Raw genomic sequence first — 14,238 nt, 5'->3', positions numbered from 1 at the left:
TCAACATGACAAAAGAGCTTAAAAGGTTATGGAGTCAGGATGATTCATCATATTGATACTAAAAGCTTTTTAAGATTGAGTTTCATTAACGGTGAATGGTGAATGCGGTGACAAACATGCTGACTGTAACTGTTTGTGTATCATATGAACCCTCATGTACAATGGACATATGCATGCAGGTGTACAATACAAGAACAGGTGAAAAATTCCACTTTTCATTCACAACTGATCGTGACGACATGGCTGATAAGAAACATTTGGGAGGCGAATGTGGACAACTACATCAAACTACAGATCCCAGACAAAAACAAAGCCAGGAGCATTTTCAAATGTCCATTTCCAAGGCTTGAAAATACCAAGGTAGTGGACAGGAGGTGGCTCCTTTTAAACTAAAATGTGAAGTGCATGCAGCCTAACAACTATCTTGGTATAGTACAATGTGTTCCTGCTCTTTAAAGCCAGGAACACACAGGCATGACTTTAACTACAACAATAATTTGAACTCTCATGTTAAAGACACAACATTTTGCCTACAACTCAAGGAAAACGAGCATGTAGGAAACAGGAGTAATGAGTGACATACCAGGGGAGCAGTAATTAGATCCTGTCATAATTCTTTGACCCATTTCTTTGACTCTTCTCTCTTTCATGTGGGACAGTGAGCTATGTTGCAACAGCCTGAAACATCCTGGACCTGTGTTTGTGATGGATATTCATCATCTTGTGCCCTTTACTTCAATAGAGAGTGAGGCCACAGGGCATTGACCTTAAGATTCAGCAGGTACATTCTATTCCCTCCTGTGAAAAGAGACACACCAGCACCTGCACCAACTTGAAGGGTGTCGAGATTTTAAACATGATGCAGCCTCAATCTTTTAACCCTTTATAGCCATGTTTCCATCATGGTACAGTTCAGTTTGGTGCAGTACGGTTTGTAACGGTAAAAGCTTGCGTTTCGACTGATACCGTTACTTGGTAGGTGGGGTGAGCGTTGTAGCATGTCATTGTACTGGTGCGCCGAAACATAACAGACAACAACACAGTGGACAACAATAGAGGACATCCAGCAGCTCGTTTTTCTTTGCTGTTTGTCTCAAAAAGACATTAAGCTTTGTATGAGAATAGACTGTGGATGTTGAAGAAAAAAACGGTTGCAAGGGAGGGAAGTCGCCCAATCAGCTGACTGTTGTGGGTCTAGCTCCACCCTTACCATACCATTACTCTTGTACTACAAGCGTACAGAACAATTTAACATTTGGGGCTGGTTATTTTGGTACTAAAATGCATACCGTTCCAAGCATGCTTGGAAATAGGGCTGCAATCCATGATATCAGCCATCTGTAGGCCAAATGTTTCTCAATCATATCTCTGTTAATCCATTGTCTTTACTGTTGCTCTTATAAGAAGGAGGACTGTCTTTATTATTTAAGACAAGCTGCTGGACTAGTTCGCCATGGAGTTGGCAGTCCTTTCTATTGGGCTCAACCCTGCAAGTGCACAGCCCATTACATGAGATCAAACCTACCGTGGTGCAGATGATAGAGACAATATGACCACTGCAATTTCAAAGTCTCATATACATATAGAACTACAGTATATCCATGCATTAAAAAACAAACAGACAAAAACAGCTAAGTCAAATACAGCAGAAAACTGTAATATGACATATGCACTACTCCCTGCCTGTACACATCAGCTGCAGCAGCAACACACATCCATTAAATGCGGTCTTCTGATCAGATGTATCATAAAGCCAGTTCACATTACAGATGCCTTGCGGTATATTCTGTCCTCTCTCTGAGGTAAAATCATTGAAAATTTCCCCCTTCCTGTCCATCGAAGACAATCTGACACCAGCATGCATGAAGTAAATAGCAAGTATGCGTGTGCTTGTTTACAAGCAGACAAACAAACATGTACACATATGTACACAGTGCATCTACACGTTTACAAGTGCTGCGTCATCCACTGCCTTGGTCACTCACCTGCAAGTCGACCCTCTCGTGTGTTCTTGCTGAGCATATCGAGAGCTTTGGATGTCGATGACTTTATGTGATCGCTGAAAGACCTCTGCAGCAGCAACAGCCTCATAGAGCGAGACATGCTGAATTAGCATCCACTAAAATGTCACACTCCTACCTAGTCCCCACACCAGTTCCTGTTTTGATTAGTTTTTTGGGGGAATATTTATCTACATCTGGCTCTGTTCAGTCCTCTGCACTGGCCGGTTTGCTGCCTGTGTCTCTTTCTCACTGTGTTCTGCTCCTGCAAAGCCTCCACTCCCGTCTGCTGCAGCAAGCATCAGTGCGGTAACTGCTGGGCCACATCCAACCAGTGCTGCAATGCTCTCATATTCTATTCTGCCAGTGTATGTGAGAGTGTGTGTGTGTATAAGTGTATCTAAGTGCTCACACAAGCTCCAGTGCTCTCTGTGAATATCTAATAGTAGTTCAAAGTCACTACTCCCCCACCCCAACTTTTTCTTTTCATATCACATCTTTTTACTTAGCTTCTCCTCTCTGTCACCTTCGTCCTTGCACACGCTCTGTTTACACCTGCCCTTCTCTGTCTAGACACAGGGAACATCAGCGCCAGTTATATAACCCATCGCTCAGGCAGCCTGCTTGTTATGAAGTCCCACCTGTCCTTGCAGACAAGCAGCTTACAACATCACAGGACTGAGAGCAAAAAGACAGGAAATGAGTTGATGAAGGGTCCAGTAAAAATACAATTTGATTCATTCAAAATTATTCAGTGGTTTCCCTAGAAATGTTTGTTAGTGAAAATGATTTTGTGACATCACAGAAATGTCAAAAGAGGATTTAACAGTGTGTTTTGTCTCCTCATGAAACACGGAAACCCCCATCACTGACAGTTAAACACTTTCCTCAGCCATTCATCCATGGTAAATAGTTCAAGCAATGGTGTGTCTTTACTATAAATATCTCATGGCTGCAACATAATGTACAGTAGGCTACACACACGCACACACGTTTGCGTAGTGAGGACCCTGCGTTCCCTAGCCCCTTACCCAAACCATAACCATCAAAATTAAATGCCTAACCCTAAACTAAACCCAGTTCATACCCTAACCCAAAAACCAAATCTTCAATCTCAAAAAGCCCCTTAAAAATGTCCTAACTTTCCCAAAATGTCCTCGCTCCGTATGGTTTACAAGTTCTTTGGTCCTCACAAAGCAACACATACAAGAGCAGACACACACGCACACATTATGAATCCACACATACAAACCCAAGGTAATGCCATTGCAAAATATTGGACTGTGAACCTTATGCAACAATATTTAAGCAGATGAGATGGACAAAAACAACACAATGGAATCCATTACTTAGACTGCTGGTGAGCTGATCCGATAATGCTGATTTAGCCTCGATTAAGCAAGCACAACTCTCAGGTCTGTGAGGAAGCTTATTACTGTAACACTTGCTTGCAACTTTAACACTGTGATTTGTTCAGAAAATGTATTCATTATTACACATTGGGTTTGTGCTGATGGAGTCAAAGACACAAGACCATCTGGCCTTGTTTATTATGTCACACATTCTTACTGTTGTTAGCATCATTAATCCATTACAAACCCTGAGTTTGTCCAGAGTATGAAGCAATGCAAAGGGCTCGGACTAAGCCTGTATATTACCTGCTCATTAAATGGATCTGAAGGGCGGGTGACATTGTAGGGGTGCAACTGGACGACGCAGCATCCGGAACAACACCTCACACCCACTCAATGGTATGCTTGTCCAACACAGAAGCACGTTCAGTGACAGATTCATTCAACCACAAAACATTACACAACGCCACAGGAAATCATTCCTGGTGGCTGCCATCAAATGGTTGAATTCATCCCTCAGAGTGTCAAACACTCTGGACCATTAGACTGTAAATGGACTAATTCTGTGAACCAACTGTCACTATCCATCCTTTGTACAATATCAAAATTCACACATTCTATTTATTATCCATTTATATTTATTGCCATATAACTTAAATGTAATATCTCTTACAAAGCACATATTTCGTGTAAGGCTGCAACTAAGGATTCTTTTCATCATCATTTAATCTGTTTCTTTTCTTGATTAATCATCAAATCTGGAAATAATTCAGATTTAATTATTTCTGTTATATGGAGCAAAAAAAATAAAATATAATATAAATATATATATAAAATATATATATATAATATATATATATATAAAATATATTAATAATAATAATGTCAATATAAAATATTGACATTTAAGAAGTTGAAAATGTGAATACATAACATAACATATACATATATGTATATATATATATATATATTTATATATATATATATATACATATATATATATATGTATATATATATGTTCTATCTGTTGCTAATATAGTGTTTTCTAAATTATTCCTTATTTTCTTTCCTAAGTGTTATTTTAATTCTGAAGGAGCAAATGTAATGCACCCAATTTCCCCCCAGGGATAAATAAAGTCTTCTGATTCTGATTAGCTCCAAACTGCACAGCAACAAAATTCACTAGTAGTTAATGAAGCAACATCCATATGAATTAGGGAATCTGCACACACATCTGAAAATGTACATCATGTGACCGGGTATGCACATGCTGGTGTAAACAAAAAGCAAGTGTCAGAAAGTACTGCTGACAAGAAAGAAATATTGTGGCAAGTCAGAGTAGGGATTTCTTTTATTAGACTCAAATGAGGTGAAACTGAACGTAAGCGTTAACAGTGCTTTAGTGCTGAAAATTCAGATGAAAGTAATTAGAGTCTACAAGGAAGAGAGTGCAGGTACATTTGTCCTCAATTACAATGGTCTGCATTTCTGCTTGTCCAGACTAATGTGCAGCCTGTCTGATAATCTAAGAAAGAACCAGCAGCATTTTAAACTTCTTCATTCCAGGAGTTAAAATTACTTGTTGTTTTTTATATTTAAATCAAGAGTTAAATATAAAACTGAAACCAATGATAGAGAAGGCAACTCCAGAATCACCAACAGAAGTAAAGTGTGACCTGCATGAGTTTCCCCATTTGTCATATCTTGCTTATAAAGTACACAAAGCTTATACTGTGCATATAGTTTGTTGCTCTTTTGTCGCCAGGTAGTCTACAAGAATAAACTGATCAGTGCATCAGAGTTAATGTTTTGGAAAAAAAACTTCTGTCACATGCTAATCTTTGGACATATGTCACTTGACGTTTTTAGTGTTGTTTAGTAGTTGTGAGAAGTAAATGCATTCCACACTAAGCTCACACTTAAGGAAATCAACCAAATGTGCTGATTGCTCCAGCAAGTGAAGGTAATGCACCCGGCATTGGCTTATTGCAGCCTACTGATAGGATTGTGCTCATCACGACCAATTGACTTAATGGTCTCTCAAGGTTTGTTGGGACTGATAAGGCTGGATTCCCCTGTCTTTGCTTTTCCACAACCCTTTGGACTGCACTTCTAAGATTCTAGAACGACCTCTTTAACAATGTTGTAAATGAGGATTAGGTAAGGATACAGAAAAACAAACTTCCTATAAATGTATCGCGTTTTTACTATCCTCCATGACACACATTAACACCTGAACCAAATAATCTTGTACGTATGTACGAGACACGCAAAGGGCGCTACCCTTATCAACAATGCAGACAAAAGAGGGCAACTTCTATTAACCATAAATAATTGTAAAAAATAATTGTGAAATCTAAATGGTTACTCGCACAGTGTGTGATGTGTACCTGGTTGTGCTGTACTGTTGGTTGTATTTAGTGAATTACTATCAGTGTAAATATATACAGCAGGTGACCCAGGTCTGCTCTCTCATTGGTTTTGTCCAGATCCTCCCAGGGACACAGTGTCCAACCCTAAAGCGTTTACATGCACATGAAATATTCCGGTAACGCTAGCCTGTTACTTATGTAAATAGCTTATTCCTGTAAGAATTACTTGAATAAGCCCTTATTCCGGCAGTGTATAACCTAAATAAGACATCTGGATTATCGCAAACGCTCTCCTCGGCTCGTACACCTCCTCCTTCTCTGTCTCTCCCTGACAGCTCCAAACAACGATCATCATGTTTCATCTTTAATCAATCACTAACTTGTCACTTTTTTGTCTTTTCTCTTGATTCATAAACAACTTTTCAGCTGCAGCTGAAGATCAAAGATCTCAAGAGGTGCATTAAGGCCTCATTACGCCACATAACTTTTTCTTTCCATCCCCCCCCCCAAAAAAAACTTTTTTTTTATCACCAGCCGCCACTGGTACTTTCCCTCTCAGTGCTTCTGGTACAGTTTACCTGTGATAAGAGGACAATAAACAGCCTGTAACTTGGATGTGAGGGAAAAAGTCCTGAAAGTGTGGAGGACTGAGGGAAACAATGGAAATCTCATGCCTCAGGAAGGACAGTCTTGCCAAATGCCCCCTGTGTCAAACCTGAGTAGACCTTGCCAGTGGAATGTACCTACATCTAAACTCTCCAGAAGGAGGTGGTTACCTGCCAACACACTGACCCAGATATGGAGACGGGGGCGGTGAAAAATGAGGGCGGGGGGGGGGGTGTTTTGGGAGGACTTCAAACGGTGTATATAAACGGTATATGAGAGTCTATCATCAAAATGTCTTTGCAAAACAATGCACTCTATTCTTTACAGCGGCCAGAAATGTGTCGGTAGGTTGAAGCATGTATGTGTGGGTGTGCCCACGTGCTATGTAATTGTGTGCAAGCTCCTTTGAAGTGACCGTCTGCTTGATCTCTTGTCCTGCTATCAAATGTATTGTCTGCCCTACTTTCATGATATTTACTCCATTTCGGACTATCTGAAACCTTCACACCTTATGATATGTGTCTGTAGCAGTTAAATCGGGGGATACAATTATTGCTTACAGCAAGATATCAGACAACCAGACAACTCAAATTATAAAAGCACAAACCTTTGCCATATATAGTATATCCATACAGTCTATATCTAAGTCTCCTTCATGTTCGAGACAAGCTCTCCTCCAGACATCCAGACAAGGGGAATAAACCAGCCAGGGTGTGACAGAGCCTGCTGAGCCAGGGCTGATTCATTAGCCTGAGGACAGCTCAGGCAACTCACACCATCAACACTGGCAGATTTACGGTCCCCTGGTTATGAATGGAAGCTGTTGATGGGTCATTTCAGATGAAGCGTGAGTTTAGGGGGGAAAAAATAAACCTCAGTTAAAATTATGAACACTAAAGTAGGGAGGGACTGATGCAGAAAAACACTTCTTGTTTACCTATGTTCCCTCCGTCTTCTTTTTTTATTTGGAGAATGTGAAGCATGCATAGTGAAGTATTTTTACGCAAACAAAAATAATGGTATATCAGTGGTAAAAATATATACATGGTCCAAATAAAATTAAATGAAGAATAATTATATAATTACTATTAAGGCTTTTTGTATAGGGTGGTGTTTGTTTTTGTAACTGAGTTCAGCAAATTGACTTCCTGTTGTAAATTCCCCTTCATGCAGAGGGATGCCTAAAGACAAACGTTCTTTAACCTTATAGAGGACTGAAGGGAAAATCTGACATAAAAAGTTGAAAAAAATGTTTTGTCTCAAAATTGTACAATGACTATACCTCAGCCCAATTTAACCAAATAAACTACAGTGGGTAAAATAATAGCATCACATAGATATTTGCTTGCAAGGAGAAGAGTTAAGATTGCACATGTGGGAGTGTGAATTAGAAATGGAGCCAACTCTAGTATGTTACAATACAATAATAGTCTCCTCACAGGAAGCAAAGGATTAAGGGTGTAATATGGGAGGAGAGAGGAGAAGCTGTTTGGAGCGAAGGTGTTGAGGCTGGCATAGACTGACAGAGGAGGCCAGGAATGTGACCTTGCACAAACACACCAACTCAATTTACAGTGTATTGAAGGGTGGCAAAAGAAGGAAACTAGAATTACGGATTAACAGGTTTATGTCTCCTAAAACCAGTCAATTTGCGGTTGACATCTGACCGCAGTCATATGTGCATATGGGACGGACACCCTGAAAGCGTTAGGCGTGAAGCATTGTGCCACGGCTGTCGCCTGTGAGGAGGCATACAAAGTGGAATAAGCCAGATTCAATTAATGAGCAGGAAAGTAAACAGATAATAAGCTGATTTGGACTAAGGGAGCTTCATTACATCTGACAAAAGTACTTTCTCAGATGAGAGCAATGTCCTCAACAAGATGACAGTAACTTGTGCAACTCTAATTTCACAGTAATATTCTCTACATTCAGTGAAAACTTGTGTGTAAATGTACCCATTTCTGACCACATTTACACTTGTCAGAAAGGTTGAAAACAATGGTCAGACAAATAAGCAAAGAAAAAGGAGTTTGAATTATGCAATCATATGATGACAAATAATGGGATCCCCAGAGGTCAAAGCTCAGGTCTGGTGCATTTGTGAGTCAAAATGGAAAAAAACACAGCCATATTTAAAGATCGCTTTAGATATCAGTAAATTTTAATGAACAATAGTGACTAAAAAGGAAACTGTGGATAACGACGGGAAACAAAAAGGGGTGGCAGACAGTCAGAAATGATGAGACGGGTTATTCACAGGAACAAACTAGTGAAACCCCCGTCCCACACAGGACCCCGTGGAGAGTGCTAAACCACTTCCTCCTTCCTCAGTTTTCCTTACCTCCACCCACAATCAGAGTAAGTGTTTTAGACTACGAGGCTGAGAGAGAAAAGAAACTGTGAGCATGAATAACTATGAATCCAGGCAAAAGGTCAGGCTTTAACCCTGCTGTTGGTTGGATGTCCAACAGTGTGTCCTGTTTATACATTCACAGTGGTTTGGGTCAGGAAAAGTCTGCATGTTGCTACAATGAACAAAGTTCTTAGCTCATACTCTCATCTACGTTCCTGAAACAATGCAGGATGAAGATTAGATGTGTCGATGTTAATCCCATCCTTTCACTGTACAGTTCGAGTAAATGAGGCCTGACAGTCACACATTACATGGTTGTCCTTTCTTGCCATTTCAGTGCATCATCACTCTGTGAAGCTCAGGCTGCAACCAGAATCACAGGAGTCCCATAAAGAATGCTTCTTAACAACAGGTTGTCAGTTGTAATTCTGCAGCATAAAGACACATCCTCTTTGTGCCCAAGTAGAACCGTGACCCTGACCACTCACAAGGTACATTCAGCGCCACAGGGAAGCCATCAACTGTGCCGCTACAGAACATGGGCTATGGAAACTTCATGTTGTTCACTGGTGTGCTTCTGTTGTCAAAGACACAGTAAAATTAACCATGAATGAGTCTTTCATTAGAGTGCAGTGCAGCAAGAGCCTTCAGGGCATGGTTGCGTGATGTAACACTGTCACAAATGTGTCATTCCCATAGGCTTAAATTGTGGAGATACAGAGAGGGCTTTGAAGTGTCACAATGAACACAGGGCTATATGCTCCACCAAGTCCCCCAAAAATCCCATCATGACTCTACCTCCCCACCCCCCAGCCATCTCCCCAGAGTCCTGGGTTCCATCACACAGACCCAGAGATGGAGGTTACATAACTTGACTTCGGCAAGTCAGACTGACTGCAATGAAGAACAATGACCAAGATTGCTTGATCCTTTGAAGTTGGCACCATGCCTTTTCGCAAGTATTAGACTCGATGTCAAAAGCGTTTGAAGTTGGCCTTTTGCAAAAAAAAAGTAGGGATAACATATCCACACAGAGAGCAAACATTCTGACAGGTTCTCCACATATCTCATAAAATGTTACCAGTAAGTGGCAGTAATTAGAGGAAGAGACAGAGCGAGTGTGAGCCAGAACTCCCCGCAGGCTTAAAGACAGCAGGGGGCAATATGAAAGCCTCGTCCCCACGTCGAACTACCTCTCTGGTATTGTTTACTAGTGGACTGATGACGCAGGGGGGTGTTTAATGAACACTGCTCCCCTGCTGGCCAACTGAAAGTAGGTCTGTTCGTCCATAGTTTCTTAATGACCCTGCGCATTACTGGCAGACTTCTGACAGAGAGGTCAGAGCCAGACTGGAGGCAGCAGTCACTACCAGATTGAGTTTGTTTGGTGTTTTTAATAGAGTCATAATAAACTTGAACAAATAAATGACAAAGCGATGCAGAGTTATCACAGATGTCAGTGTGAGAAGGCCTAAAGCAGAACAAACGGCAATAAAGTCCAGCCACAAAAATGTGTATGCAGGATAAGGGTGTGCATTTGTATAGATTTGCACATTTATTTGTTTGTTATTATCTGCATTCAATCCTCGGTTCATTTATCTTACCTATTTATTTATTTATTGATGAACAAAAATGTGCAAAGATGAGTAAGCACTGAAAAAATAAATATGCATCAAAGGTTTTTTGCACTCAACATCAAGTCTGGCTCTTATCTTAGGCAACAGACTTGATGTTTCAGTAGGTAAGTCTCAGATCTTATCTAGACTGGCATCCAGTGTCTCACAGTAGCAGTCTGTCCACCTCCGCTCAGAAACTCCTTCAGTCCTGTCTTTCTTACCCATATTGTGAATACCAGAGAAGACTATCAATCAGATATTGTATTGGAGAAACCTCCCTACATGACAGCAGACAAGGTTCACGCCAGCTCAACTGCAGACAGACTTCATGGTATCACTTTAACTACCCAGATTATCATCTGGTCAGCCGTAATCTGCATGTGAACTGAGCACATGAAAAAAAAACAAAAAAAACAAACAAAGACTTACCATCTTTTTCTTTCTCAGGAATGGCAGATGTGCTCTGGGAAAGACAAGAAAAGAAAAAAACAATATTATAGTCAACATAGTTTTGTTATGATGCCATGGAACCTAGAATTTAAAAAGATAGTTCAGGTGTGAATTTACAACAAGTCAAATGACTACAATGCAAGCATGCTGACATCGACTCCTACTCCAATCAACATCAGCAGGAAAATAAGACCTGGGTGAATATCCTTTGCTCAAAGTGAGAACAAAGTAAAATATGCAAAAATAGGAACAATCATAACTCTGCCATGTTCTGGCTCTGGTGCCGTTCTGGAACCTCAGAACCTTCTGGCAAACCAGCCCGCGTTCACACCAGTTTAAGAGGAACCAAAGTGGGAGGACATTACTCCGCGTTACTCAGGCGGAAGTAAACACAACAGTGATGAAATCGCCACACTTCCTCAACTTTCCGCTCGTTTTCACAACCCAGAATATGACACGCCCACTGATGATGTCACTGTGCATGCCTCAATATCATTTTGTGCCTTTCGTGTTTGAAATCATTTGTTTTTACCTAATTTACCTAATCTCCTGTGTCCTTGCAAGCTAAAAATGCTGATGGACTTTGGTGCAGGAGAGTGAGCATTTTTCTTTTTTTTCAAACTTCAGTTTTTGAATAAAAAAATCTCTGTCTGATGGTGAACTTATGCTTAAAATAACATAGGATATGTTAATTTTAGCTAGGTAGCTCAAATCTGTTGATCCTCATGTCCCTTACTAGCACCTACATTTTTGGTGAGAGCAGGCCACCATATCTCAGGCTGGTTCTCAGCCCTGGAGGGCGTGCACAGTGCAGTCATCACTGCCTACATGCTTCAGACCGCCACAAAAAAACTGGACTATCATTTTCAGTATGTTTGCGTGATCAACGGCTAAAATTAAATGTGATGACTGAACTGGAAAACATCAATCATCAGAATGAATAGCATGCCAAAAAGTCTGCCACTTCATGTACAGTGGGTTTAATCACACACACCATGAATGTGGTGCATAGTTTTCTGATGTGCACACGTTTTAATAAATGCTTACAACAGATAATAATTCCACCAGAGACTTCTGAACAAATATCACATCACTCTAAATGATTCAGTGTTGATTCAGCCCTCAGAGAAGCGGTCTGGAGAGACATTACTGATAAAATCGTAACACATTTTTGAGCTGATTGTCATCATTCTGCCCTGTGTAATGTTTCCTTCTTTGGCTTTGTTGGGGCTTTTATAAAATACTTCTCTGTTTTTTTTTGGAGGCTTTATCCTAAAAAAGAGCAGTGTGTGTGTGTGTGTGGGTGTGTGTGAGAGAGTGTGTGTGTGTGCAGCAGTCAGTTGGAATGCAAAGGTCTTTTCTTGCCTCTGACTTTTGACCTCAGGTTCCTTAAGTGACCTCCACACCCTGATCTGTTTTAATCCACACTCCGCTGGAACAGATCAGACTGAGTGAGGTAGTCCGTGACAGCATTGCCTTGTATCAACTTTTCCTCTTCATTTACAAAATAAATGCCTTTTCTCCTCCAGAGTGTTTTCCCCTAACAGGCCTATCGTCCTGAAGTCACACAGCAGGTTCAGCACAATGAAAGAAAGTTTTGGCAAGTACACTCATTTGCTTTCTTTGTTTAGAGTTACATAAAAATATGAATGTCACTCTAATTTTTTAATGGTATGGAAAGTTATATACAGCAGCCAGTTAGTTATGGCTTTTGCACAAAGCCTGAAAACAAGAAAAAAGAGCTAACCTGGCTCTGTGTAAAGGCAACAGAATGCCTCCAATGTTGAGGCGTGACTCCCTAGTGAGTTTTAGATGAGGGGTGTCCCACATTTTTGATTTACATTTCAAGATTTGATAATGTGAAGATTCCAGGGTGCCAATGGTCCCTTCAGACATTTATTTTTTTAACACTTAAAGTTACAGACAAATGCGCTGTTTTAGAACAATTTTATTTTCAATGTCTCAATTATCATAACTAAATCTAAGCCACACAGGAGTAAACAAATGAAAAAAAACAAAACCAAAAATAATTCTGCCTTTCTTTCACATTTGGAGTCAGAGAACATAATAACATAGTAAGTGGTTTATGTATCGGTCTGTTATGGCCGGGACGTGAACCCTGAATGCAACCCCTTACCAGCTGAGCTACTGGGGATGGCGTGACTCGCATCCTGTGGTGTTTAAAGTGTGTACGCGTGATTGTATGTAGTGAACTGGTCTGGGCCAGTCTATTCCAGTCCGTCCCTGGCCAAAAATAATACATTATACAACCGATGCTGCGAGCCATCTAAAATCTGACAACAGGACAATCTGGAGTTTGGACGTGCCTGTTTTAGATGGACTGTCTTCGCAATGTCAACTCTGGATGGTGGCATAAAAAGCTGGTCGTCGTGACCAATGGCAGAAACACGCAGGGGAAAGACTTCAGAAGCTGTCTGAACATCTGGCAACCACTAGACATGGTGTGCACTCCAATTCACTGTCGATACACTTAACTTTATCAATGTGATAATCTTTTGCAGCTCTTGGGAATTTTGATTCCTTTTCGGCATAATAACAGGCATGACTTTCAGGATTAATCATTTTAAACTGAACTTATTCATACTACTGAGCATGTTACAACATGGGGAAAACACAGAATGAATCATTATAAGCCAAAGTGGGACTATAGGGAGCTCTTACATTTTATGACGAACCACTGCAGGTGTGACACAGTCTGAGTGAATACAATGCCTGCTCTCATAGGTGAGATTGTTTTTGCTAACGCGTCGGCTGACTGACTCTTGATAAAGTGTTGTCTGGGTCTCAATCTGTCTTACTCAGATTCTTCAAAAGCCAGTGGGGGAGATGTCTAACCATACATATATTTATCTAAAATCCCAATGGCATGTCTGCTGAGATGTGGGTCTTTGCGTGTGCGTGTCTGTGGTACTAGTGTTATCATGTATCTGTGCATATGCATGTAGTTGTGGATAATTTGCCAGCAAAAGCAGCATTCATCTTGTCATTGGTGACAGACAAGCACTGGGTAAAATTCTCTATGTGGAAAAATTACCTTAGAATTTATTGCTGATTAATGACGTAAAAAGACACCAGGGAGAAGCCACGGCCAAAGACTCCCACTCACCCCACTATCACTAAATCACCAGCACAAACAGAACAACAATAGTAAAGTGAATTCAGAGATGGATTTATATTCAGTGCTGTTTCAGCTGTTGGGCTTCAGTAATATTAGCTCCGCTTTTTCAGTCACAGCAGTGACCTCGCTGTATTGCCCCTGTGAGTAAAACACAGTGAGTGGTACAAGAGTCAGACAACAATAACAACATGTTTCAGTCTCTGCTGGACAACAGGTAACATACATTAACAGTTTTGTTTCTCCTGAGGACAACTTCACAAGCAGTTTAGGTTTTGAACTGAATTATTTCAGTGAAGATTAAGGCAAGCCTGTGTAGTCTTACTGCTAAAAAGGACCAAAAAACATCA

The 14,238-nt window shown here is 40.5% G+C and overlaps 1 protein-coding gene across 1 annotated transcript in view; it reads right to left on the bottom strand.

The window, feature by feature from the left end:
* The window catches only part of dlc1 (DLC1 Rho GTPase activating protein), a 71,925-nt gene that overhangs the window by 39,477 nt on the left and 18,210 nt on the right, over positions 1 to 14,238 (bottom strand). The window contains exon 5 of the mRNA XM_044029267.1: positions 10,732 to 10,765. Coding sequence (XP_043885202.1) covers positions 10,732 to 10,765 — 34 coding nt within the window. The remainder of the gene's footprint in view (positions 1 to 10,731; positions 10,766 to 14,238) is intronic.

This window comes from Solea senegalensis, linkage group LG6 (genome assembly GCF_019176455.1).
Source record: "Solea senegalensis isolate Sse05_10M linkage group LG6, IFAPA_SoseM_1, whole genome shotgun sequence".
In the NCBI taxonomy this organism is placed as follows: Eukaryota; Metazoa; Chordata; class Actinopteri; order Pleuronectiformes; family Soleidae; genus Solea; species Solea senegalensis.
The sequence above is the reverse complement of the archived record's forward strand: the minus strand, read 5'-3'. Positions and strand labels throughout refer to the sequence as shown.